At 39.4% G+C, this 27,326-nt stretch overlaps 1 protein-coding gene and 1 long non-coding RNA gene across 2 annotated transcripts in view; one reads left to right on the top strand and one right to left on the bottom strand.

Annotated features, from left to right (window-relative positions):
• Positions 1–22,159, top strand: part of CSRNP3 (cysteine and serine rich nuclear protein 3) — a 29,857-nt gene extending 7,698 nt beyond the window's left edge. Inside the window, exons 2-5 of the mRNA XM_065750445.1 lie at positions 4,707–4,877; positions 14,689–14,948; positions 19,462–19,758; positions 20,837–22,159. Coding sequence (XP_065606517.1) covers positions 4,730–4,877; positions 14,689–14,948; positions 19,462–19,758; positions 20,837–21,877 — 1,746 coding nt within the window. The 5' untranslated portion in view covers positions 4,707–4,729 and the 3' untranslated portion in view covers positions 21,878–22,159. The remainder of the gene's footprint in view (positions 1–4,706; positions 4,878–14,688; positions 14,949–19,461; positions 19,759–20,836) is intronic.
• Positions 18,609–22,925, bottom strand: LOC136057650 (uncharacterized). Its single transcript, XR_010623053.1, has 4 exons — positions 22,765–22,925; positions 22,152–22,281; positions 19,503–19,737; positions 18,609–18,655 (listed from the first exon to the last, which is right to left on the bottom strand). It is a non-coding gene; the product is annotated as an uncharacterized LOC136057650 (long non-coding RNA).
• Positions 22,926–27,326: the final 4,401 nt, after the last annotated feature.

Here is a 27,326-nt window from a genome sequence, read left to right as displayed (position 1 = left end):
GTTTTATCATGTTGGCCCACCATGCCAGAGGTGAATGTTGGTGGTATGGTGGTAGAGGTTGAACCTTCCCACAGATACTTCATTCTGTGTTGTTGTCATGCGACAGATGGCAGCAGAGTCTGACACGATGGTGTCTGATGAGGAAGTGCATAGGTGTGTCGCTGCATTGCTACATAGGAAAAGAATTATACCCATTCATTGACACTTGCTGAACGTTTATGGAGAGCAAACAGTGGAAATGTGCGCAGTGAGCTGGTGGGTGGTGCATTTCAGCAGCGGTGACAGCGACAGTGGGTCACCTCCACTGGTACAGATTTTGACAAGTGCAGCCTGCAGTTTCATGTTTATCGTGGGTGAAAATGCGTAGCTAATGGTGGTGACTGTTGACAAGTAGTGTTTTGTAGCTGAGAATTTGCTCTATCGAATAGTGCTATTGTGCTCTTTGTACCTGTTATTATTTTCATGGAAATGATTAGGAGGCACTACTTTTGGAGTGACCTATGTAAATCAAGCATTGCCATAGAAGATATATTTTCTGACTAAATTCTTCAATTGCTATCCAGATTACGTATTAACTGTAACATGTAAACTCAATGTTTTGAATGCCTAGTTGAGAGTGTTGAGAGAGCTGGCTTGGTTTTAAGGTGGCCAGAAGACAAATGAATGGAATTCAGTTGCCTTTTATTGAATAGGAGAGACGATCAGAAATAGAATTAGGAAACAAACAGTACAGGTTATCATTCTTCCAGAGATCCTTTATTTAGTAAATCTGCTTTGTTTTTCAAATATTTCTCTTAAGAATCTTTTGGAATTTGTCAGACTCCTATTGTGTTTAAAGACGAGGTGCAATCATGCTGCCAGGTGAGGTGCTTGACTGCAGACCAGTAACGTGCTACAGGGAGGTGCGTGTGTTCCACAGTAGTGTCAGGATGGCTGTAAAATAACTACACTTTGAGCAAAGATGCATTTTGTGACATGGGGAGGAATAAACTGAGTTCTGAGGACCAAAGATCCTTTGCTGCTGAGTAAGGTTTCAGGATTAGTCCCTAACTCGTGTCACCTTAAAGAAATACCTGAGCACGGAACCCCATCTCAGCTATGTATCTGATATCTCTGTGCTCCACCACCACAGTTCAGATCCCTGACCTGAAGGCTGGTGCATTAGCCTTTCCTTCCAAGAATGGAACCTCTTCCTCGTACTCTAGTTTTCTTTAGAAAATCTGCAACTGAGGGGGCATCCCATCTTTTCCTAGCAGTTTAACAGTTAAATTGCTCCCCAGGACAGTGGAGACCCACCTGCTCCTTATTCTGGGAATCATTAACTCAGAACTATGAAGAACCTGTTTGAATAGTAACTGAGTGTACAAGTGCTTTCAGATCTGCACAATTTTCTGCTCCCTTTCTCTGCCTTGTTCTGGCTGATGAACAGTTTAGTTACCGCCTTGAAAGTAGAATAATGTCAGCAGGAGACTGTGCTGTTTTAGGGGAAAACAGGGGCAAAATCATCATACTTAGGTTGGCGTGCACCTCTAGAATTCACCTGGTCCTACAGCCCTGCACAAGATGGGCACTCAGAGAAGGGTGCCAGATGGATTGTGAGGGTCTCCCAGGAGGGGACTCCACGACCTCTCTCAGCCACTGTACCAACACAGTTAGGAAGTGCTTTCTGATGCTTAGGCAGAAAATCCCATATTCCAGTTTGTGCAGTTGCCTCTTGTCCTGATGTTGGGCACCACTGACAAGATCCTGGCTCCTTAAGGTATTTGTGAAGATTGATCAGATCCCCCCCGAGACTCCTCTGTGATGAACTGTCCCAGCTCTCAGTCTGTCCTCATGGTACTACTGCAGCCAGCTGATGATCTTGATGGCCCTTCATTGAGCTCTTTCCAGTACCTCCATGTCTGTCGTGCACTGGGAGGCCCAAAACTGGACACAGTGCTCCAGGGGTGGCTTTGCTAATGGCTGAGAATGCAAGCAGTTATACAGCTGAGAAGTTGCAAATGTAGGTGGTAACACAATTTCAGGCAACTGCGGTGGCCCAGCTTTGGGCTGAGGAACTTGATGTTGCAATTCTGTTTCTGTCTCCATGTCCGTGCGTTCCCTCCACCCCGTCAGCCCGGCACCGAACGTGTTCCCGAACTCCATACACATCACTGGAGGCACTGCACCTCCACTGTAATGTTCACTATTGAGGATTGGAGCGTACTTGTAAATATTGCTGTAAAAATGCAAAAAAAACCTCAGTAACTCCTCTTCAGTTATTTCCACATTGTGGAAAGTACCTGTACGTGTGGCACTCTCTCTTCTACAGCTGCTCTTTACTGTCCAAAATATTGTAGAGGCTGAAATTGCTGTGATTTTGAATGGACTGTGGCTATAGTTTTGGGAGATTTGTTTTGTTGATCTTTTTTCCCAATAAACCAGTATGAAACTTGTTGCCTCAGGAGATCAAGTCAAATGAATTTATAAGAGGCTGTGCACTGTAATATAGCAACATTTCAGCCTTATGCTTAGGGGAAATTGACTGCAAGGATGGGGAAGCAGAGCCATGTATCTTGCAGTGAGTTGTGGCTGGATTTCTCATTCCATTGCTTTCCACTGAAGCATTAAATACTGCTGCTGGAGACAGGATATTAAACCTGCTGCAATCATGTACGTGCTTCTCACAGCTTTTACTTCATAAGAGGTGAATGATCTCCTTTATAATCAAACTTCTGTTCTAGGCCTTGTAATTAAACAACATAATGAAAATTTTGTATAATGTATCTGTAATTTCTAATTTGGGCTTACAAAGGCAAGTTTTAACTTCCCCAGAACTCCATCCTGCTGTGCTTAGGAGCTGGCAGACAATGGGAAACGCTATGTCAGCAAAGCAGAGCAAATAATTGGAACTTTCTGTTGCACTGGGGTGCAGCCTTGCTTTGCTTGCAGTCTCCTTCCTAGGATTTCCTGCAGACAGACCTGTGTTTGCTGACATATCATTTTGAATTAAGTCTTTCAGACTTCCCGTGGCTGGATGAGCCCATCAGTATGGTTTTTGTAGTTGTCAGCTTCCTACAGCCACCTTTGTCCTGCTCTAGCTTCACATCAGGCCAAAAGCTTGATCGCAAACCTCTTGACATGCTGTCTTTGCTTATTCACGTTGGGAAACCGTGGTGTTAGGGCTTGGAGAGAGCTGTGGGGTATGTAGGAGATGCTTAAACTATGTGGCACTCGATGGAGTCTGAGATTTAGCAGATACCTGAGGGTCAACCAAAGTGCTGCACTTACAGGATCAGAACGTACCATCTACATCAATGAGGCTGCCCCCGTGCTAATGAAAAAGACAAAAAGGTACAAGGCTGAGAACAGACTTCTGATGCAGGCAGCAGGGCATGGCTTTTGCGCACATTACTGGCTAGTTTGTTGGCCCTCTGCCAGAGCTGGGGACCTTGCTCAGACTGCCTGCGAGCTTCTCTGGCTCTGCTGCAGTCAGCAGCATCTGGGGGAGCTCAGCACCTGGCCAGCACTGTACAGCATGCTGGTAGGCAGTGTGGCTGCTTTCTGCAGCCTGTGCCTTCATCTCGTCTCCAGTCGTTTAGCCTGGCGTATGTTAGCTTCCTGCAGCTTTTTTAACAGTCATAGAAGAGTTGGTTGGGAGGGAGATGTGGGTGGTGTCTGCTGTGTTTTGTGCCCTACTCGGTGACTGGGATATCACCAGTCCTCAACAAACTTTCTGTGTGGCTGAGTGTTGGCACTTCTCACCTCTGCAGTGCTACGGGAGGCATGAAGCAGGTGAGCGAGCTCAGCTGCCCTTCAGCTCTTGGTTGCTTAGGGGTACGCTTCCTCCTTCATTATCTGCAGTTCATTTTAAATTTCTACCTTTGGTACTAAATTTCTGCTGGAATACTTAGCCTTATAATCTTTCCTTGCAACCTCAGGAGCTTATTAGGCTTCTCATTTCATAGAGTGGGGAGGAGAGAGGTCAGGAAGCAATTAGTGTCTGACTGGAGTGGGGAATTTCTGAATTCCAAGGGTTTCTAAATTGATATTACGATCTTTGTGACTTCATTGCCTTATGTCTTTCTGTATTCTTGGAATTAGAAGAGAATACTTACAATTCCTTACAGGTGTGATGTGAGCAGTAATTACATTACAGTTCCCACTGCCAAATATATGTAATGTTCAGTTATTTAATTTCATATCTGATGGTGAATGTTCCTTCTGAGTGAGGGTGTTTGAAGAGAAACCCCAAATTTTTGTTTGAAGTGTCCCAACATAATTCTTGCTGGGGCTCATGTCTATAGAAGTCGGGGCTGCTACGCACCCTGCAGCTGCTGCACAACATCAGGATGTTGCAGTCATGGTTCTTACTGGCCTGAAGAAAGTCTGTATTTAAAGTTAAATTGCACACCATGAAAAAGGGGTAGCCTGAAAACGGCAGAAATAGCCCCTGAAAGTTCATAGGTTCAGTGATCTGCTACACATTGTTCTAACAACATAACTTGCTACCTATGGAGATGCTTGGAGCACAACGTATAAACATTTGTTTATTTCATGTGGCTTCACTGTCTCTGAAGTAATTATATCTAATCTCATACTAAATGGTTATTTAAGATGAGATGTGGCAACTTATTGTACTTCTAAGTAAAAATGACTTTGGAGAGTACAGCTGAATATTCTGCAGTTGGATCTTTCCATACTTCATTACCTCTGTTCTTGTTCAGGTGCATGTGACAGCATTGCAGCAATGAGTGGAATTCTGAAGAGGAAGTTTGAAGAAGTTGATGGCTCCTCACCTTGCTCCTCCGTACGGGAATCAGACGATGACATTTCTAGCAGTGAAAGCGCCGACAGTGGTGATAGTGTCAATCCTTCCACTTCTAATCATTTTACACGTAAGTACTGATGTTCTGTATCTAAAGAATTGCTTCTGTTCCTCAGAATAAAACACTATAGTTTGATAAAGATGATGGTCTAAAATTAAACATGATAAAATTCACTTTCAGAGAGCTTGTGACTTGCTCAGTGACTTAGAAGACTTGGACCCTTTTGCCTTTGTGTTATCTTTATACAGCATTTGTGATTGTAAAATTGTGAAGGTGCTTGGAAGCCCCTTAATGTTTGCTGTTTGAATTATGTGGCTATTCATAGCAAGTACTGGGGATTGTGCTCGCAGTATTTCAAGCGAGTGCTGTACAGAAGATACTTTTGGTAAGTTTATTTGCTTTCCTTGGACAACTGTCAGCTATCTGCAGTAAGTATTGTATTGGTGAGAGATCTCCAAGGAAGACAATGCTACTTTTTTTTTGTTTGGTTGGGGTTTTTGTTTTGTTTTTTTGAACGGAGGAACATTGTGTATTAGGCACAGAGACATCCATTATGGCAGTAGTTTCTGTTCTTCACGAAGAGGGCATCTGTACTCAGCAATTCTTTTGTGCTCAGATAAACAATTGCTCTTAAGTTGGCAAAGGTAAGTAGGTTATGTGGGCAGTGTGTGTGTGTGTATATACACATATACGATGAATGAATTTACGTTTTGTTTTTGTAGTTTATCATACATGTTGCAGGTGGTTTTGCTGTTTTGATGGTGAACTGTATGTGTTAAAAAGCTGGGTTTTTGTACTTCAGCTCTGCTGTGTATAAATCTATCTACTGGAGCTACTGGCCGTAAAGCTGTTTCTTAGAACTGTGGGCTACGGAATAGATGAGGCGCCTTGTCACCACCCATGTGCACTGTGATCCTTCTAACTGCGTGGTTTAGCTTGTGCCCAGAAGTCATATTTGTGCTGTGTGATATGAAGGCTATTAAAACTGGTTTGTCTGCCTAATGCTGCAGTGCAGTTTGATGTAGGGTCTAGGTGTGAGAATTCAAATCCTCTGGTCTGTTACAGAATGGTCCTCTACAAAGGGTTATGCAGGTGCAACTTTTCTTATGTGTCTACATGTAAGACTCTTCATGAAGTGAATTATATTTAAGATTCAGTATTAGTAGGGGACCTTATAATATGGAAATGCTGTAAAGGAGTAAGTGACCCAGTAAACCCTGGTAGTGGTAATAGGAAACTGTTTGGTGGTGATATTCTCTACATGCTGATCTTTTTAACTTTTGTATCTATTAAAAGACTTACATGATTATTCATCACAGACTGAAAGCGGCCCTTGTACATCAGTCACTGCCACCCACATAGAAGACAGCAATTTTATTGTGAATATGCAAAGAAAGCTAGCAATTCAGAGGAGAAACTTGAGAGACGTTGTAATACATGTATATAACAGTGAGCTTTGTTTATAATTGACACAATAAATGGTTTGATTTCAGAATAAAACCTTTGGGGGAAGCTATAGTGCTTCTGAGTATTATGCTTAGGGGCCCATATGTATGTATCAACTGGCAGTGTCTTCCTTCCAGTCTGTTTTCTTACAAGCAAATCTGAAGCACCATCATCCATCCTTTAGTGACTGGCAGCATGGGGTTTGTAGATCTTGATGCTGACTACAGGTCACTGCAGCATTCACGTTACTTTTGTAACTCAGCCTTTAAAAGCTCTCATGTGGCCCTCAATCTTTTTCCTTTCTAATTGGCCTGACAAAAAGATAATTTTTGAATCACTTGTAGCTACAGCTTTGTTGATGCATCAGTGAGCAGATAGGTTGTTTATAAAGCTATCTACAATCACTGATGCATCTCAGTATTTATATGACCCTTAAAACATTACCTGGTTACCTCGGATATAAACAAGAATGTTTTATCTATCATGCTGCATTAGCATTGAATTCTGTTCAACCTCTCAGCTACTGTGGATCATTCAGATGGGGCAGAAACACCAGAATAAAGCTTTGATGCAAATAACTGTCCCAGTTGTGTGACAGCAGAAAATACATGACTAAGATGTTCATGAGTGATATCTGCTGTGACTACTACAGAGGGGTGGGTGCAGAGTTTCCTTAACAGATCCAGGCAGCAACTGCCCAGGTCACAGGCATCTTTTTCTGAGTCATGAAATGGAATTGTAGTCGTCCTGTGCTAAATAATGTAGCTGCTGCTTTCTGCTACAGGACGTGCATTGCCAGAATGGCTTAATGATTGGTGAGTCTAATATATATTTATATAAAACACAGAGTGTTCTGTAAAGTGCAGACAACTGTTACCATGTCCATAACCAAAAAATAAGTACATCTTGCTTTTTCTTTGTGAGGTATGTATGTTCATATGTCTTCGCATTTTCAGTTCTTGTATCAAACGGTGATCAAGCACATACATTCCACTGACAGATTACATACCATACCATACCATCTTTTATTTACTGTTCTCAGCATCAGAGAGAATGTTCATCTTCAAGCATCATTACAAGTGCGTATACATGGTATTAGGCTCACCAGTATCAATTTTACTATTAAAGATGACTAGAAAGATTTAGAAATGCAAGTACATCCCCATTGCTCTTCTTTTCTTAGGAGTACAGTATGGAGTATTGCTGGGCCGCTAACAAATTAAGATCGTTTTGTGTGTGGCCACTTTAAGAGTTTAGAAGAAGGTATCAAATCCTTGGACATCACTGGGAAGGTTTGGATTCTCTTAAATAACCTTTATGTAAAGGCGGAAGTTTAATTTGGTGGGAGGTCCATAGCAGAAGCCATTACCTGAGCCTTGAGCTTAAAGCTTTTGTTTAATTTCTGGCTAATGACAGAAATCTCAAGGAGCTGGACTTGGAGATGCTAGCTTATTATGGAAGAACACTTAGAAAGCAGAGCTAAGTGCATGTGTTCTTTTTTTTCATGGCATCTTGCAAACATTTTTGTTCCCTGCCACAAGGCGTGGAATTTCCTTGCTACTCAGGAACACGTTCTCTTTGTTTGCTAACTCACATTAGGAAATGCAACCAGGCTGAGAGAGTCTTGATTTTGATTTCCAAAGAAGAGGATACATCTGGGCAGGAAATGCAAAGAAATTCAGTGGAGTGAATTTCTATGAGCTCAGATGCTCATACAGAATGATAGAGCAGAGTATGCAAGAGATCCTGCCTGCTGTCTCTCATCTGCAGTAATGACTGCTGTAGAAGGAGTTTTTAAAAAGCATAAATAGGGATCAGGAGGCTGGCTGATTTTTAGAAGGATTTGTGGTTTTAATTCTGTGTTTGTAGTTTTGAAAATTTCTCTCTGGTAAGTGCATTTCACACAATGTACACAGGGGCAGTTTTTCTTTAAACGAAGCATTTGTTGAAGACATTCACCACATGTGCAAAATGCCTGAAAATGCAAATGAATGGCGAGCTAACCGGAGTCCTATCTGTATGAACTGTCTGATCACACAGGTCCGTGAGGTGGGACAGAGGACTGACTGTAGTCTTAAGAGAGTTCGGCAAATGCAATTGTTATGCATGGGCGTTCCTACAAGGATCCAGTGGCGTCCGCACACTGCTCAGAGCTAGGGACAAGGTCAGAAATAATCATCCAGGAAACAGCAGCTGGCATTTAGAGCAAATAGGGAGGCAGAGAGTGGTTAACTGTCTCTACTTCTCCCTGCAGGATAATTGTATTGCAGAGTACAGAATGTGCGCTGTTGTAGTGAGTGTGGAAGAAAAGTGCTGCGGGTACAGGGCGGTGAGGAAGGAAACATACGGCTTTCTTTGAGATTTCACCAGTAAATTTCCAGCTTTTACCATGCAGAGAATTGTAACATTTCTGTAAGATTTTAAACAAGACTCTGATTGAGGTGAAATGTTAACTGAAGCTTAAATGAAAATCGTCAAATGTCAAACCAGCCTTTTTCAGAAACCATTTCAGTTGGGCACAAATCTAGCATTACACAGGTGTTCCTATCCAGCCACTCCTGTGGGATGAATTTAACCTTGGATTTACCACAGAGGGAGGTACGAGAAGGATGGAGCAGTGAAGCTCTGTTAGGGTCAGTGTTACCATTCCAGTGTTCCTGGAAGCTATTTCTAGAATACTCTGATTTCCCAGGCTTTTGTTTTCAAAGAAGACTGTGGAGCAAGCTGGCTTTGGTCAGTGATATCCGACCTGGTGAGGCTCTGCCTGCTGTGTCACTAGACATGATGGAACGCTGCACGGGAGTCACTGAGCAGCTGGCGATCGGTGTTAATCCTTCTTGCCATGATGGTTTATGTGGCATGAAGAGTATGTAAAAAGCAGATAAATGGGGTAGTAGAGTACAAGAAAAGCTGTGCTTCTTCCTCTCTAAGACAGTTTTAATCGAAAGGGATGCAGTTTTTTCCCAGCCCTTAGGAATATTCATGTGCCTAAGACATTTCTGTGATGGTGACAATGAATTGCCTTGCTCTCATTGATGTGAGAGTGCTAGTAATCTGCCGAGTGGCCATATGGTTTACATTTATTTTAATGCGTCTTTGACATCAGGAGAATAGCTGAGACGGCAGAAGAAAATGCTTATGTTTTGGAGTTCAGCCAGAACTCAGATTATTCATGTTTAGTAATCAAAGAACTACCAGTTTGATCAGTAGAAAATGTTTGAAAATCATTACGGGCTTAAAATGTCACTCACATCAGGATTTTGTAAAATTGGGAAGTATGCTTTGCATTTCACAGCTGAATACAGCTGTATCAGGGTCTGTTCCCAGGTGTGGGGGTTCTGGCTTCTATTTTGGTCATGAGATATATGGAATTAAGTGCTCTGTCTTTCACAGGTTTTTTGCTGCTGTAGGTCCACTGCCCAAAGAACAAAATGAGGATGTGTAAAGCAGATGAAAAGCATGGATGTATAGAGCATTACTTGTATACGAGAGTCATCTGTCAGTACATCATTGCTGCGCCTTACCTGTTTCATCAGTTATAATTTACTCATGCATAAATGAGACTTGGATGTTTCTCCCAAGAGTACACTGAATTTTGGAGGTGCATTAATTCATAATTAGGTATGAGTATGTGAATGCTGGTTGTGTAGAAGAAGGTTGTCCTGCAGCACACAACTCTTGTTTCACGTTGCTGTGCAGCTTTATGAACAAATTGTTGAAAAATCTCAGTTTCTTAAATTAGTGCTGAACAATATAGTCCTGCTTCTGATGGAAAAGGAAGGGCTGTAATGAAAAACCTGATGTCTGGTATTAGGCATTGTGGTGTTCTGTCATCTCCGGCTTGCGGTGCAGTCGTTGCTCAGTTTTGCAATTCTTGGACTTCCCTTGAACGTTCAGTCACCAGATATGTAAGCCAGGAATGGTGCACAAAGAGAACTGGCAGAATTGCCATACGTAGTCATTAAATAATTGTAACTCCTGGGGATAAAGAAAACTGCTATAAGGAGGAGAGGCTAATAGCTGAGGAAAAGATGAATAAATGCATTGCACAGTGTCTTAAGTGCACGCATATCACAAACGTGGATAACAAAAAGGCATGAACAAAGAGCAGGTGGTGTTTCTAAGGTGAGTTAGCCATCCGTGTTTTCCTTACAAAGTTTTCCTTTAAGTCTTTTGGCCTGACCTTTAGGAAGCCTGTTTACAGCAGGTTCAGTTTCCAGAAGCGTGCTACTGAGTGAGTGCTGCATGCATGGGGCTCAGCACTGCCTGCAGCCAGCCCAGAAAGTGCAGCAGCTGCTCTGGCATGATGTGTGCAGACCTGGGAAGGCCTGTGGGACCGGGCACGATGCCACTGGAGGCAGCCAGCTGCAGGCAGGTTATTAACTCTGGCTCTGTTCTACTGAACCACTCTAATGTCAGATGCCAAAAATCAACATTTGAGCTGTTGCTTCCATTTCAAAGGATGAATTCTGGCAGCGCTCTTTGAAGATGTCTGTGTCTGAAGACCTTGTTCAGATATAGTGACGTTTTCTGAGGGACAGTTCTGTAGCAGTAATTACATTAACAGCATCATCCCTCCTTTTGGTAATAGTTTCTGTGTTGCAGTACATATTCGTTATGTCCTTCTGCTGTGTCTTAAGTGGTGTCCTTAGCGGTTATTACAACTGATTCAAACCTACTGTTAAAGGTGCAGTGCGTGCAAAATAACATATGGATCTGAATCCTGCTAAGATGGTGGAAGAATCTGAGTTTTAGTCAGCTTGTAGCGAAAATGACTGAATGAGCTATAGAACACTGTCCCCGGTGCTAGAAAATATTGAACATTTCCATTCAATATATAATACTAATTTCCTTTGAGAAATCGCACAAAGGCAGTGAGAAACTGAGAAAGACTTGTGGAAGTGCAGCAGAACATGTGTGTGTGGTGCCTTTGCAGGGCTGACTGTGCTCCTCTGTGTGCCCACCGTTACAGAGTGGCTGCAGCTCCCCTGGCATGCTGACAGCAGCTTGCTTGTGTCCTCAACAACGGGACACCAGGGTATCTCTGATTTCTGTTTCTGGGTAACCAAGAGCAATCCTGTATTCTTTTGCAGTTCCTGCCTTCTCTGTTCTTACAAACAACGTTGTCATAAATACACTCTGGCTTCTTCCTAACAGTAGGATAGAAGAGATGACGATGGAGTTAGCTGTGGTGCCTCAGCTCTTCCTTTAATAAGCTCGTGTGAGACAGAAACAAACCCAAAAGATAGGATGTGTTTCAGAAATAAATAATTGCATATGATCTGAGGCCTCTGAATGCTTACATGCTTACTTAGGAAGATTAGTGTATAAATTGTCTAACTAGAAACTACAATGTTAATAAATGAAAGCATGAATTTTAATGACCTTTACAACAAATGTATGTTGGATCTCGCTGTATTCAGTGCGGTTGTATAATGCTGTGCTCGTTTTGTTGCAGTTAGAGTACTCCATCATTTTCTTGGAGTTCAGCTTATCTCCATTTTAACACCATTCTTGTCAGTGACAAAACAAAACCCTTGATGGTGTAGCACTGATAATGTAATGGCTAAAAGTGAGAAAAACTAGAAAAAGTTGAGGAAATGTATTAATGGGTTCTTTACGATAGCTCATGGCAACAGCAGTCTTACTGAGACAGCTGACCAAACATTTAGGCATAAACATATGGTGATGTTGTAAATATTGACAACACACACGGGCATCCCTGCCCCTCCCCAGAAATCCACACAGTGGGAAAGCTTATTCATAAAGTGTCACTGTTACTGTAGATGACACTCTTTGTTTTCCAGATGGAATTTGTTAGATTGCACGGCCTTTTGCCTAGCTTCATTTATTAGTGTGTAGACTGTAAATATAAATCCAGGTTTATTTCTTTATTTATTGAAAGTGGTGTAATTCAGCTCTTCCACAGAAACTGACAGAAGAATGGAAGAACTTTTATTCCAGCATTTAGTACTTCTGCCGGTAAGCAACCATGTCAAATATTCCATAGCTGAGTCTAAAAAAATTGCTCTAAATTTAAGTGTTATGAAGATAATAGATGAAGATTCAAAGGTATTTGCTAGCTTGTGTGATCTATGGCCACAATTACCTTGTAGTTCCTCATGAAGCACACACCACACACATATATATGTATGGTTAACCTTCTGTATTTTCTTCCCTTTGATGTTTACCGTGGTTTTATCTGTCATCTCATTTGTGGCTGGCTGTTCTACATAGAAGAAGTGCTGTTTGTCCTTCAGTAGCCATCAGCGCTTCTTCCCAAACACAGCCAAGATCCAGTTGAAGTCCAAATAGCATCAATAGTACTCCATCAGAAACTGGACACGTTTCAGGATGACTGAGACACCTCCTTCAATAGGAGCAGGATATTTTAATATGTGCTTTCCTGTGCATAAGAGCAATAGGCAAAGAACCTTCTGATTCATGGGATATTTACCTTCATTCTTAATTGACAGAGGATGTCATGATATCAAAATTATCCATCTTCCGAGCTTATTAAAGTTCTGGTTTTATTAAAAGCATAAGTTTTGTTTTGAAACTGTGGCATGTATATTAAAAATCACTGCATTACAGTAGGTCTTCATATTAAGGAAAATAGGCATAACCCTATCAAACATTCCTTTCTAACATCATAGGCTTCTGGCCCAAGTAAAACCTCCTGTACGTATTTTTGACAGGCTTTGTTGATAAGGAGTGTCCTTAAACTTTTAAGTTTAAACACGTCTAATGTCGCAGAATTTCTTCTAATTCTTCTATGTACATCCTGTACCTTTCTGCAGTACCCTTCACCAAGGGCCTGAAAGTGAATGTGGTTCTTTATCCATTTTATACTTGTAATTTAGCAAACCTGCGGCATGTCTGAAGAAGTGTGTGGTATTTATTGTGCCTTTAGCTGCTTCTCAGTAATTATAAAAATAGTATTTCAGTGTTTCACAGAACCCAAATTGTTTTCTATGATTGTGTGATTAGGGGATAATCTGTATGTAACTTAGTAACAAGAATATATTTTCCTATATATCTTCTTTCTCATACAGTTAGACCATTATGGTTTTTTAATTAATGTAAAAAGTTTGAGTTTTCTACCCTTTTGAGGCTCAACATTTTGCTACTTAATAATTGGAGAATGAATGAACTGTGTTTTAACTGTGACAATAAACCAAACCTATTTCAAAACGGAGGCTGAAGGCCAAGTGCTCCCAGCCTCTAGAGACAGTGCAGTTTTAGATTAGCAACATAGATCATGTTGTTCTTACAGCTTTTATGGAACGGTTCCAAGCCTTTCAGAACAGTCAGGCACCTTTTAAATCATTTTCCTGCTTGAGATCTGGCAATTCAGTTGCTCATTCACGCCTATCCAGTTGTTGCCTCTAAACTGCAGAGCAATAGCTTACCTACTTTCTTGACACCCTATTGGCATTTTCAGTAAATCAAATGAATCGGACTGCTGGTTTGTCCTAAAAATCAAGGAGGGTCTGTACTGTTTGTATCTCTTACTTTGCTCTAAAAACTCGCCACTGTTACCAGTGGGAAGCGACAGATCAGTAATTACTGCAAGGAGTTGAAAGTGTCATTAAAATTTGGCATTTATTTTTAAATAAATCCTTTTCCTATGAAACTGCATGTTTGTATAATGAAAACTGAGCAAGTGTGAGAGGAATCAGAAAGTAGTTTTAGCAGTAGGACCAAGGGAGAACAGTTTTAACCGTAAAGAAGGGAGATATAGGTTAGACTAGGGGAAAATTCTTTACTCAGAGGGTGATGAGGCACTGACCTGGTTGCCTAGCCTGGGTGGGGCCCTGTGCAGCCTGCTCAGGGGTGGCAGCCCCTGGAAGGGACCGTAAAGATCACGCAGATCCATTCTGTGCTTTTCTTTTAGAAAAGACCTGCTTTTATGATAGTAGAAATTTCTGAGAGTCTGAAACACTAAGCATACTGCCTTTGTAGTTTATCCAACACTAATTTCACACATGTTAAAGTATAAAAGATAGAAGTCTTTTTTGCAGATGTGATCGAGCACTTTAAAGATGGGCTAGCAAATCTGTGCTGGAGCTCTGCATTCCAGTGATGCCTACAGGTTCGAGAGAGAATTGGGGCTGTGGTTCTCCTGACTCCTGTCATACGTGGTGTCTGTGTGTTGTGCTGGGGTTTGAGGAAGTGCCCATTGGTAGATCAGTCTCTTTGAGGTGGCAGTGTATAAGAAATTCATTTTTCTGGGATTTGTTTGTAAAAAGGGCTTTGCATACATGGTAATTTTCTCAAATCTTATCGCCTCGTTTAGACTGCACTTCTCTGAATGGCAGTGTGTGCACAGCATGTACATGTTAAAGTAAATGGAACTACTCAGATGACAGCTTTGCTGTCTGATTGCAAGTTATCATACAGGTAATCGTTAACGTAATCTGTATCTGTTCAGCTTCTTCGATTCTGAAGAGAGAGAAGCGGAAGAGAACAAAAAATGTCCATTTTAACTGCGTTACTGTGTATTACTTCACAAGAAGGCAAGGCTTCACCAGTGTCCCCAGCCAAGGGGGAAGCACGCTGGGAATGTCCACTCGCCACAACAGTGTGCGCCAGTACACGCTGGGAGAGTTTGCGATGGAGCAGGAGAGGCTTCACCGGGAGATGCTACGAGAGCACCTCAGAGAAGAAAAACTCAATTCCCTGAAATTAAAGGTAAAACTCGTTAACTTTGAGCCTTGCCTTATGTATTTTCAAGAGCAGTTATATGGGCCCAGTGTGCATCTTTTAAACAACCTCCTTCTTGCTTTCAAGTCTAATTTCAGTGAAAGTAATTGCATTTTGTATTTCATCATTTTATTTTGCTGAAGATACATACATTTTTTTTTGACATTATGAATTGCTGATGTAGTTTTTGTCAGTGTGTACCTCAAAGTGCTTTAGAAGGATGTGGTTCTTTATGTACTTTGTTTTCTATAAAGAAGATGATGAAGGCAGAGAGAGACTGGAACTTAGTCTGAAATTAGGGTCTGGAACTGCCTCAGAGCCCTGGCAGAGTGTCCTGTTCAGTCCAAGGAATTACAACATCTTAAGTACAGAAAGCAAAACACCTTATTTTCTTTGCCTATCTTACTAAATTTGGCAAATTTTATGGAAAATATAGAAAATGTTTTTTATGTATCAATTTATACAATCATGCATCTTTAGTATTTCACCAAAAGTTGTCTGTTAAGAAATAAACATCAGACAAATTAACTTGCTCTGTCAGTTCAGCTTGACTATGGTTTTGAAGCTGTCTTTTTAACTCTTTAACAACTTTTTAACTTGGAGGAAGGAAGCTGCATTTGAGAAGAGAAGGGGATTGCATTTTTGAAGTTTCCCTTCTGCTTCTTTCAAAGTGATAGCAAAATCTCAGTTTTTGTTATTTTGTTTAGTGAATGAAAAACTTCAATGTGATGGCATATGCTACCTGTATTTTGGGTTTGTTTTCAGATAAATTCTGTAATTTTAAGTAAGTGAACAATATTGAGAGCTGTGGCTGAACTTCTGTGCTCCACAGTTCCTACTTTTTATTGTGTGATACTGTAGTGCTTTGTCAGGTACTGCTTTATACGTGCAAAGGATGAATGGTGTTTGTGACCTCTGTCTGTCTGAATACCTGAAGAAGTGCACATGACCCTTGCTGCTACAATTTTTTTTTTCACTCTCCTATTTTTTTTCTTATTTGAATGGCCAAACGATTCTTAAATAACTGATAACATTTGAATTGTTTGGTGGAAAAAAAAGCAAAAGACAAACAAAAAAACCCCACCAACCTAACACAAGTCAGGACAGAGGCAAATAAGAGAAAGACGTTTTAAAAGGCTGGAAGCAACAGGCTGGAGTTAATCATTTATTGCTATTTAGAGATTATACCTGTAAACATCACAGGATCTTCAGAGCATCAAGTAGGAATTAAGCTGTGATTCTGAGGCTTGGCAGACTTCCAGGAAGAGCTGTTTGGCTATTCACTTGATTTCTAAATGAAAGCAGAAAGGAAAGGCTGTAGGTTATTAAGGTGAACATGTCAGCAATCGAATGATCAGTCAGTGGCTGGATCTAAAGTACTGCACATCTGCACAGAAAAATAAAAATGAGAAATTGAAGAAAGTTTGTTCTGATTGATCAGATTGATTGCAAGACTGAAAATGATCGTGCAAAGAGAAAGTAGTGTTTTCTGTGCTTTGTTATGGTTTCAAGTTTCAGCTTCTCTGATTGATTTTTTCCATTGGATTGAAATATGCAAGGTAGAGCACTTTCTCTCTTGTACGACTCGTTGAAAGAAAGGAAGAAAAAAGGAAATATGAATATTTTGGAATTGAGTCTTTGCAACATTGGGCAGTATTTATTATTTTTACTTGCCAAGTGAGGAGCCAAGTAAGAAACCTCTGTTAATTAAAAGCTGATGATAAAGACTTTATAGTCATCTTGGAGTCACTGTAGTCATGTAACAGCAGCACTTCGGTGTAAGCAGTGCTGACAGTGGCATAAACACTGTTAGCAGCAGAGTGTGAAAATTGTAATGGCAATCTGGGCATAAAAGCCATCTTGTCAAGATGAAAGGTACAAGGTAGGCTTTACTTAAATATGTTTTCATTTGCAGAAATGTTATGAGTAAACACAACAGGTTAGTTCAGTACTCATTGCTTATTCGTAAATTCTCTTCAGGACAAGATATTAAAATGATTTGCATCACCCTGAGTGACGTTAAGGCTCCCGAGTCTGCAGACCAATAGATAAATCAGCACAGATTTTACTTATTCTAAAAACAAGGCAAATGCAAATAGAAAAGGATGTGGGCTTGTCTCTGTAAATAACATTCTAGCTCTTTTTCCATCTTCTTTTGTGTTCTTTTTATGTTAGGGAACATGCCTGAAAGGTAAAATGTTAGGGAGCCACTAGGACAGATCTCTGCTGGTCTGCACATTTCTATAAGCTATGTCGTCTTATGAAACCTACATGTGATTGTGGTGCTGCATGTGGAAGCATATATGTTCAACAATTTCCAAGAAGAGAAACTTGCAGTACACTCACTAACTGCATTAGACATATGTGACTTAACTGAATTCGTGCAAATTGATTATGGAACAATCAAAAATTGGTAAATTAGTTTTAGTATTAAGGCAGAATGTTCAGTTTTCAATTTTCCAGTCCTGTCTAGAAGCTTGCAGAAATCTTCAGCTTACTCGATTCATGTAGCTGGACAATACAAGTGGAAGCCAGTACAGGTATTATACAAAATTGTTTGTTTTTTTCTAGAGTGCACACTAAAAATACATCTTCTGTATTGGTTTCTTTTGTGTGAAATTGTAAGGAATAACTTTCAGGTAGGGCAGGCAAAGGTATCTAACCTGAATTTGTCACCTTTTACGAAGGTGAAGTGCTTTTCTTGCAAACTCATGACGTGTTCATCAGCATGTGCTGTATCCTGGTGTTATGAATTAACCTTCAGCTTTATGAGAAAAACGTTGCCCATCTGCATATCAGCTTTAACTCTGATGTGTCATACTGCGACACTAAGAAATCATAATGCTGTCCTGAGGCTTTGAATTGAAAAATATATTATTTGATGGTTTTTGATAATCTTCTCTCTGTAGTTAACCAGTTGATTGTTTGAGACATGTTCAAAGCTTTTGGTTTCAATAATTCATTTGTTCTTTGCGTGACAAAATGGAGAAAACATCAGAGAATACAAGGGAGTCATCCAGCAAAGGAGTGAAAAGGAGCTGAAGCGCTTTGAAATTACAAATTGCTGTCTAATCTCGCTTGATGCCTACGCATGTGACTGTAGTCTGCAGGATGCATACAGCCCCGGACCGGAATTCACTCCTTAATGCTTCATTGCTACTTAGCAAAGCAGTTGAGCTTAGCAGGAGGAGGAGAAATATGCAGCGGGCTGGGCATGGTTCTGTAGGTGCCCCTTCTGAAGTATTTACCTCATCAGTCAGAGCCAGTATTCATGACAAAAATAATTACCATTGCAGGAATTAGAATTCTTCCCTTTTCCTAGTTTCAAATTTAAATTATGACAGACAAACAGTGATCTGCTTAAGGACTGGTTTGAAGCGTGTATAATTAAAACTGGAGAATTTAGAAGTCTTATTAGGTAAGCCATTTTTATATTAAATGGAAAAAGACCAAAGCAACATAACTACATGATATTTAGTTGTATCTAGGTAACAAAATGAAGAATGAACATGATGCAGGCTGCCATCTGGATATGATGTTCAGCCTGAGCTGCACATACTGTGGGAAATTCCCACCTGCTGCCTTCAGATTTACCTGTCTCTCACTGTAAATAACAAAGAAAAAGACTTCTAATGTTGTTTATCCTACCTTGCTGAACTAAGATGTTGGAGTACCTCATATAGGGTGCCTGGCCACTGTAAAGCAAGGTGAGTAATGGGAAATACAGTGAGAATACATCATAAAGATAGATAGATAGTTTGAGAGGACATTTTCAACATGCCTGCATTTCAGATGAAGGGATGAATGTAGATTCATGTAAAACTAGTTGAACGTGAACTAAAATGAAGGCACTACGTTCTGAAGGTTGCACTTATGGAAAAAGAGCAAGAATACACTACAAAGAAACGGTAACACCTATAAAGGTAGAACACTCCTGCAATAAATAAATATAGTGCTGAATTGCTATGATGATTATTGATCTAAGAAGAGATTTTCCTTTTGTAACATGAAGACCTTACGTACACTCTGTGTGAGCACTGCAGTCAGAATACTGAGGCTCCTCCCATCTGAGGAGATGAGTATCACTTTTAACCTGATGGTACAAGTAGGAAATAAATTAGTGGTTTCTTCTGTGATTGTCTTAAGCAGTTACTATAAACACAAAACTCCGATTAGAAAAAAAGTAGGTCGTCAGTAGGAGTACACCATTGAGTAATTCCATTATGCTATAAAATGACAGTTAGAATCCAAAAGACTTAGAAATATAAATGGGAAATTAAAAATGATAACACAGCTGAGAACATAATAAAAACAGCAGGCGGGGCATAGGTAAGATTCTGGACTGCTTTGTTGGGGTGCTAGATGGTGCAGTTGTTTTGTTTCTTTACATAACAGCTTTCCCCATTCATAACTTATTACACATTTATATATTTAAACATAGAAACTATAGTTACATAGAGTTGTCATGTATAAGCACTTTGTTAATTGTTCTGTGTAACAGATGACAAAGAACGGTACGGTGGAATCTGAGGAGGCTAATACCTTGACACTGGATGACATTTCTGACGATGATATTGATTTGGACAACACTGAAGTAGATGAGTATTTCTTTTTACAACCTCTGCCAACAAAAAAGCGAAGGGCACTGCTACGAGCTTCTGGAGTGAAGAAGATTGACGTGGAAGAAAAACATGAGCTGCGGGCCATCCGGCTGTCCAGAGAGGACTGTGGCTGTGACTGCCGTGTGTTTTGTGATCCAGAAACTTGCACTTGCAGTCTTGCAGGCATAAAGTGTCAGGTAAATGTCTACATTATTGTCATTGGTTAACTAGCAGGGGAAGGGGTGTAGGGGTTGAGCGTGCATGTACTTTCTATTAAGGTGGTAAGTACCTAAAGATTATTAAGTGAATTATTAAAAAATAACATTTGTGGATCTTAAAGTAGTTTAAGGCTCAGATTTAAGAGTATGCAGTATGCACTATAAATTATCCTCTTAAACACCTGTATTTATTTTATTATTGGTTTAGGCACATACATTGTTCAGTTTTTTTGGGTTTTTTTTTTGGTTCATACATAAATATTTTCCTCCTCATGTTCCCCTTTGGCCTTTATCTAAACATGCAAATGGAAACAGAAGAATCAGTAGCCTGCAGATTTCACAAGGGTATGTAGCTTTTGTTTTAGAGACAATTCACATACTGTCCAAATGTGAATTATAGTCCAAACTCACTAAGAAGTAATACATCAAACTGCAGTACTGTCCTCTCCTTAACATGCATGATACTTACCATGCAAGCATGAAAAACTGCATGTAGGCAACAAAACGTAGCTGGTAGTTTTTTCTCTCTGCAGATTTAATGGTATCGCACACTGTACGTATAGCTGTAAATGTCCAAAAATAGGAATTCCCTAAAAGATGTTCCTGATAATTACCATGAGTAGCTGTTATGCAGCTGAGCTCACTTCTTTCTAAATGCATTTTTTTTTCATCATTTCTTAAATCCCAGCTAAATTTTCTTTGCTTTTCTAAGTAATATATTCCCTTTGCTTCTCCTGTTTTCATCTTCACATCTGGGGAAGATGTACTAGATTGTTTCACATGGCTCTCTTCTGCATCACATTTGATGTTTAGGCATTATAGTGTAGATAAAAATCCAAGACCTTAAGCTAGTTAATAGAACTACTTGATTTGTGAATTCAGTCATGCTTTTTATATACTTACTTAAGATGGATTAGACATACAGATATTTATTGGACACGGATTATTCTTACAAGTACTTCTCAGGTGGATCCCACGTCACTTCTGTGTATCTTTAGGCTGTCGTATGACCAGGTTTGTGCTATGTATTGTTAATCTGTATTCTCTTTCTTAAAAGGTGGACCGTATGTCTTTTCCATGTGGTTGCACTAAAGAAGGGTGTAGCAATACAGCAGGTAGAATTGAATTTAATCCTATCCGTGTACGGACTCACTTTTTGCACACGATTATGAAACTTGAATTGGAGAAAAATAGAGAACAGCAAGTTCCATCACTAAATGGCTGCCACAGTGAGATAAGTGCACACACTAGTTCTATGAGTCCGGGACCCCATCCTGTTGAATATTCAATTGCAGAAAATTTTGAGATTGAAACTGAACCTCAGGCTGCAGTTATGCATTCTCAGTCAGCTGAGGACTTGGACTGCCCTGGGGAAGAGGAGGAAGAGGAAGATGGGAGTAGCTTTTGTAGTGGAGTTACAGATTCTAGCACTCAGAGTTTAGCCCCTAGTGAATCAGATGATGATGAAGAGGAAGAGGAAGATGAGGAAGATGATGAGGAAGAAAAAGCAGATGACTTTGTAGAAAGTATGGGCTCCCATGCTGACATGGTGCCTCTTCCTTCTGTCCTTTGCTACTCTGATGGAACTGCTGTGCATGAAAACCACTCTAAAAATGCCTCATACTATACTAACTCTTCAAATCTGTATTACCAAATAGAGAACCATGTTGCTGGCACTGCTAACCAGATCGCTGAGACTTACTCAGAAAGGGATGCTGTCAAGAACGGTAGTCTTTCTCTGGTGCCTTACAGCATGACTTCAGAACAGTTTGTCAACTACACTCGGCAATCAGAAGAAACTTTTAGCAGCCCTCATTACCCTTCTGCAAACCCCTCTGTGATTGTTTGCTGCTCATCTTCTGAAGGTGATAGCAGTGCTCCATGTAACAGTTTATACACTGAGCATAGGCCAAGTCACCCTCAAGTGGAATTTCACTCATTCTTGAAAGGTCCTTCTCAAGATGGATTTGTTTCAGCTTTGAATGGCGAGAGTTGCATACAAGAGCACCCTGCTGAGAATACACTAGTCCTCTCAGAAAAGAGTAGACTGCACGAAGAGTGCATCAAATCACCAGTGGTAGAAACAGTACCTGTTTAATATTAAAATTATTCTAAGACTGACTTCCTGTAATAAGATGCACTCAATTGGATTTCCTAGAACCTTACTTTTTTCTTTTTTTTAAGAGGTAGACAACACTTGGGCTATAGTCAATGTTCCAGACACAACTTTCGAGCTACATTGCCAGTGGCACCGCACAGGATCACTTCATGTACAGAGTAAAAAAAAATCAAACCAACGTCAGACTGTCTGTTGCTAAAAGTAAAACACGTAAGTAAAAAGAACGCACCTAACATATTTCAAAGTAGCCTACCTGTCAAGTATGTGGAACCTGCCAAGCTATCTGAATCAAAGCTTCGTGTTCTTGATTGTCGGGCCTGTGCAAGATTGTTAAAAACGATAGTTTGAAATAATCATGTTTAAAGTCCTAATTTTCAACGTACCTGAAAAAAAAAGGTAACTTTAATGTAAAAGTAATTACTGTACAAAAAAGTTTTAATTGTTCTGTACTGTATGTATTTTATTTATGGTAGTTTAGTATTCATGTTTTGATAAAAATGAACAGCATGTTCATTTGAACAGAAGATCAATAGCTAGTAAGAAAGAGCATGACCGATTTTCATCTAGAGTACCATGTATTTTTTAAATAAATACCATTTCGGATAAATTAACTCACTTAAAATGCATTTTTAGAGTACTATTTTCTCTTTTTACTGTTCTTTACCAACAGAAGAGCAAGAAAGGGGGCACTACATTTTATTTTTAGAAAGGTGAAAGGTAGACAATCCTCCATCAAAATTAAAATTGGTGGTATTTCCAGAAGTAGCACCCCTTCCCAAAGAAAGAAGATCTCGTATATAATGTGGCAAAGCAGTAACTTAAGTTTGCACAGCACCTTTTAGGCCAACAAACATTCAGATACTTACGCACTTTAGTGCTATTTTGCAGTAGTGTTTCAGTTATACGAACTGTGAACTATTTTGGAGAAATACCATGGCTCCAGACTCTGAGGTGTATGTAAGCTCTTAAAATCCATTGTAGCAAAACTTGGATGTTTTCCCAAGCCAGTGTATGAATAAGTCAGTCAGTCAATACTAAAAACAAACAAAGAAACAAAAAACAATGACATCAAACAAATGAATCTTGTTGATCACAGTTTAAATGATGCACAGAACCCAATGTGGAAGTGTCTAGATTTTCCTGTTTACCAGTTTTTTATGAAATACAAAGGTTTTTGTGGACTGCAAACTGTCACTCGAGTCACTTGATCTAATTAAAAACAAGTATAATCAATGACAAAACACAGCTTCAGAGATTTTAAATCTGCTCAAGTCTGCAAGCAGAATAGCACACTCACCGTATGGATATCCGTTACTTTGTACTCCATTTATTTCAAAATTAAATGGAAAATAAAATGCCTGCTGTATTACAGCCTTTAGTTTATGAGCAGACATTGCCTTCTTAAGGAAGTGTACTAGCCTGCTTTTCTGTACACTGATAATTCTCTACAGGCTTACTCTGATTTCAGAAGCTATTTTAATTTTGTTCTAATAATGAAATATTATCATATGTCATGTATAGTGGCAGTGAAAACCTCTTTTGTTTGCCAAAATAAGAATCAGCATCTTATTTTTCATCTGTTAAATCCCAATGGTTAGCTGTATGCACGTAAACAGAGTGTAAGTTAATTTTTGCTCTGTGACAGTGGTTCTTCTGGTTAGAGCTCTTTACAACATCACATACAGTACTCCAGTAGAAAAAAAAACACCCAGCTTTAAAACATGCTTTTTTAAAAAAATAAACTTAATTATTTTAGTGAGATCTGGGCATCTAGTTTGCTGAGATAGATAAGCAGTTTCTGATTTTCTGTGCTAAATTAGCAAAATATTTTTTTACTTGATGTAGAAATTGGAAAGGTTTTTTTATTTATTTGTTTCCACAAGTCCTATGCATTGTTTTATCTGTCACAAATTGTATCAGAAAGTCCTGGTTGTCTTGGGACCAGAATCCATACTCACAGCATACTCTTGTGTCCTGGAAAAGTGCGGTCATGTTGATTAACTGCCACAGCAGTTCCTTAGGCCCTTGCCCTGCTGCTCTTTGTCACTGAATGAATGCTCTAGTCTCTTTCTGTGCAGGCTGAGGAGCCAGGTAGATGCATGTGTTCTCCACTTCCACATAGCAAATACCTGTCTTCAAAGAGAAACACCTTAGTTCGTAAAACGTTCTGCATGTAAAAATAAGATTCTGTCCAGATATTCTACAGCAAATGTAACAAGTCTCTGTACACAGGGATCTTGCGTGAACAGCAAGCTTAAATCAAGGCAATCTTACAACACCAGCACCAAAAGCACAAATCCCTTCCTGAGCTGGGAGAACAATTGTGAGTCAGTAGCAGCATTTTAGTCTGTGTTGGCTACTGAAGCATCATGCACACCTTACCAGGGTATTACTCTCAGGGGAAAGGTAAATGAAATATTTTTGTTTCATTATTCACCCCCTTCCTCAGCAATAAGAGATTATTTTCTTGGGCCCTATACTTTCAAACAACAACAAAAAAATACCTTTAATAACAGTAGCAAGCACAGTAAGCAATTAACTTTATAAAATTTAGCTTTAAAACACTGAGACAATAGCTAGTTACTTTGTATTTCTCTTGGCACTGGTGTCAGAGCCCAGAACTCCTCAATATTAGCATCTATACATTTCTGAGTACATAGATATATATGCCCTAAGCTTGTGCCATAGGGGCACAGGGTGAATACAGCTATGTTATGTTCTCTGAAGTGTACAGCACAAGGTAACGAGGAGCTTACAGACAGGAGAAAAGCAGTCGTGACTGGGCCAAGGAATGCTTGCTATGGTATTGGCCGTTGCTTAAAAGTAGCTAATGCCACAGCCCTCCCCAGAACAAGGTACTCTAGTTTAACTGAACTCCAGAGTTGTAGAAATCAGCTCAGTCAAGATTCATACTCCCTGCTCAGACTTTTTCATGTTTAAGTTAGAAGACCAAAGTAATCATCTTCATAGAAACAAAAATAAACTTAAATCACAGGCTGAAGAATGTTTTAGTCTTACATTCTGGGCTAATATATGTACATCTGATGCATCCTACTTCCCACTTAGTGTGTTAATATTGGTCATATCATTTTGGGCAAACTTATTTCTATGTACTAAAAGTATTATATTGGTAGATGATAAATGGCAGTATTTACTTCAGTATAGATATGGCTTATCATTTTTGGAAACGTTTCCTGATAGCTGTATCAGCTTTTTCTCCTAACATATTTTGATACCGATAAGCACTCAAAAAGAAGTCAGATAATAAACTGGCAGATAATTTATGATTACATTAGGTCGGTCAGAAAAATACATAATAACAAAAGCAATTCCCCCTCTGTTAAAATCGAATTTTCACAGAGAAAAATCAATGGAACAGCACATAAAACTGAATGCCTTTTTTGCTCCTAATGTAAACTTTGCCTCTCTTGGAAAAACACGTTGTTGAAGTTTATGAATAAAGCTTTAATAGATGTTGAAAACAAAACCAGTAAGTTTCTGGCAAAATTGCAGTATTTTTTTCCTAAGGGCTTCAATTCAACTCAAACCCAGTAAAACATCCTTTAAAAAATAATAAAGAAACAGTCAGTAAAGCTTTCTGATTTTTTTTAATCCCTTTTTTTTTTAATCAGCTGTATACCACTGAGAGAAGAAACTTTTAAATGTGTGAAGTTTTACTATTTTACATAATTGCTGCTAGTGAGTCATTTCAGTTGACATTTATGTCTTTTAAGGCCACTGATTACCAACACTTGATGTAAACGTGGTTCAGCCCCTTCACCTATCTGATCAGCTAATAGTGTTAACAATGCTGTCTTACCTTTTTATAAGTTGTACAGAAAATGCAGGTAGTACTGATGGTGTTGTTGCTCAACAGATGGCTAATAAATGCAGATCCAGCTTCTGATCTTACCTGAGCACTGCCTTTCAGTAAATGTGCTATTTAAATCAATCATGTAGACATTTCGTGCCCCACAATTGAAAGGATGTCTTCACTAAACAGAAACTGCTTCTTAAAAATTGAATACATGCATTTATATACAAAACATAGTACATTTTTGAATATTTCAGATGTTCATGACACTTTGATAGAAATGTCATATAGTGGACAGAGTACTGGGCTAATACAGAGGAGATCTGGGTACCTTTGGCTTTGCCTTTCTTCTGCTCTGTTGCTTGAAAGTGACACTATGACTCTGCTTGGCAACATGCTTAGAGATGCTGTGATTATATTCAAGACAACAGCCAGAATAACATTTTTTCCTTTTCCTTTTTTTTTTTTTTTTTTTTTTATCATAACTAAATTTCTGTTCTTCAAACAAGTCAATTTCCCAGGAAGTTCCAGTTCAGCTCAGAAGTGAACTACAGATTTCATCACTAATGAGAAGCACAAAAGCAAGGTCTTCTTTTATGGACAATATTAATATAAGCAAACACAATGATAAATTCCACAGTGAAAAATGTGAATATTAGAAAAAACGTTTGATTTACCTGTTGAACACCTAATAGTTGAGCAACAAGAGTGTAGTTTGCCAATGACACCAGCAACAGGCACTCGTATTCCTCTGCATATCTTCTTTTGCCAGTTAAGTTCTCTCAGTTGTTCAGACTCTGTGCCAGGGCTGCTCCTGTGGCAAAGTAGGTACCCTCACTGAGCAAAAGCAAAAGAGACAGTTGGAGCCACAATACCATTTTAAGGGCATTTGCAAAACAAAAAAACTCCTGTGTTTTAACTCATGAGTTATGTGAACTCGTGTTTTGTGCTGGTTTACATTCCTGAGGCAATCAGGAAAAAACACAGAAGAGGATACAGGAAATCTTAGTGTCCAGAGGTGTTAAGCTTTCCTACTCAGGCTGAGGAGTAATTTTATCACCTACCTTACCAAGGTCATAAGGCATTTGTTGTAATATACTTAGAAAAAACAGAATTAACTCAGAGAATATATTCTAGAGAAATTATTCCTAAAATATTATATGTGATCCCTATTTTTTTAAAATAGTTGAAAGCTACTGTTATTTTCAGAACATATGCACAGAAAGAGTCTAGTTCATTAACACAGTCGTTGGCATGAGAAATCTCAACATATGTCTTCGTGAAATTTCCTTCTTAAAAAATATACTTTAATTTTGCTGTTCTCAGTAATCAGTATTTATGTGCAAGTAATTAATTGAACACTTTCTCCACGTGGCATGCAATCCAAAGCACAAACCTTACGAAGTGATAAATAAGTGGCGTTTAGTTGTAAAGATGTCTGAATGAACACAGCTGAGTTCTTCGTAACTGCTTCCTTTTCACTGTCTCTTCCTCCTCCTTCATCAGAGGTAGCTTTTTATTTGGTTGATTCAGAGTATTGTTCTTATTTGGGGAGAAAAGGTACAATAAACTTTCAGAACTTTCTGCCATGCTAAAGGCTGCTATCAAGAATTA

The sequence above is a fragment of the Cyrtonyx montezumae genome, unplaced genomic scaffold (assembly GCF_038088225.1).
Source record: "Cyrtonyx montezumae isolate F1298 unplaced genomic scaffold, pur_monq_1.0 scaffold_7, whole genome shotgun sequence".
Taxonomy (NCBI): domain Eukaryota; kingdom Metazoa; phylum Chordata; class Aves; order Galliformes; family Odontophoridae; genus Cyrtonyx; species Cyrtonyx montezumae.
The sequence above is the reverse complement of the archived record's forward strand: the minus strand, read 5'-3'. Positions and strand labels throughout refer to the sequence as shown.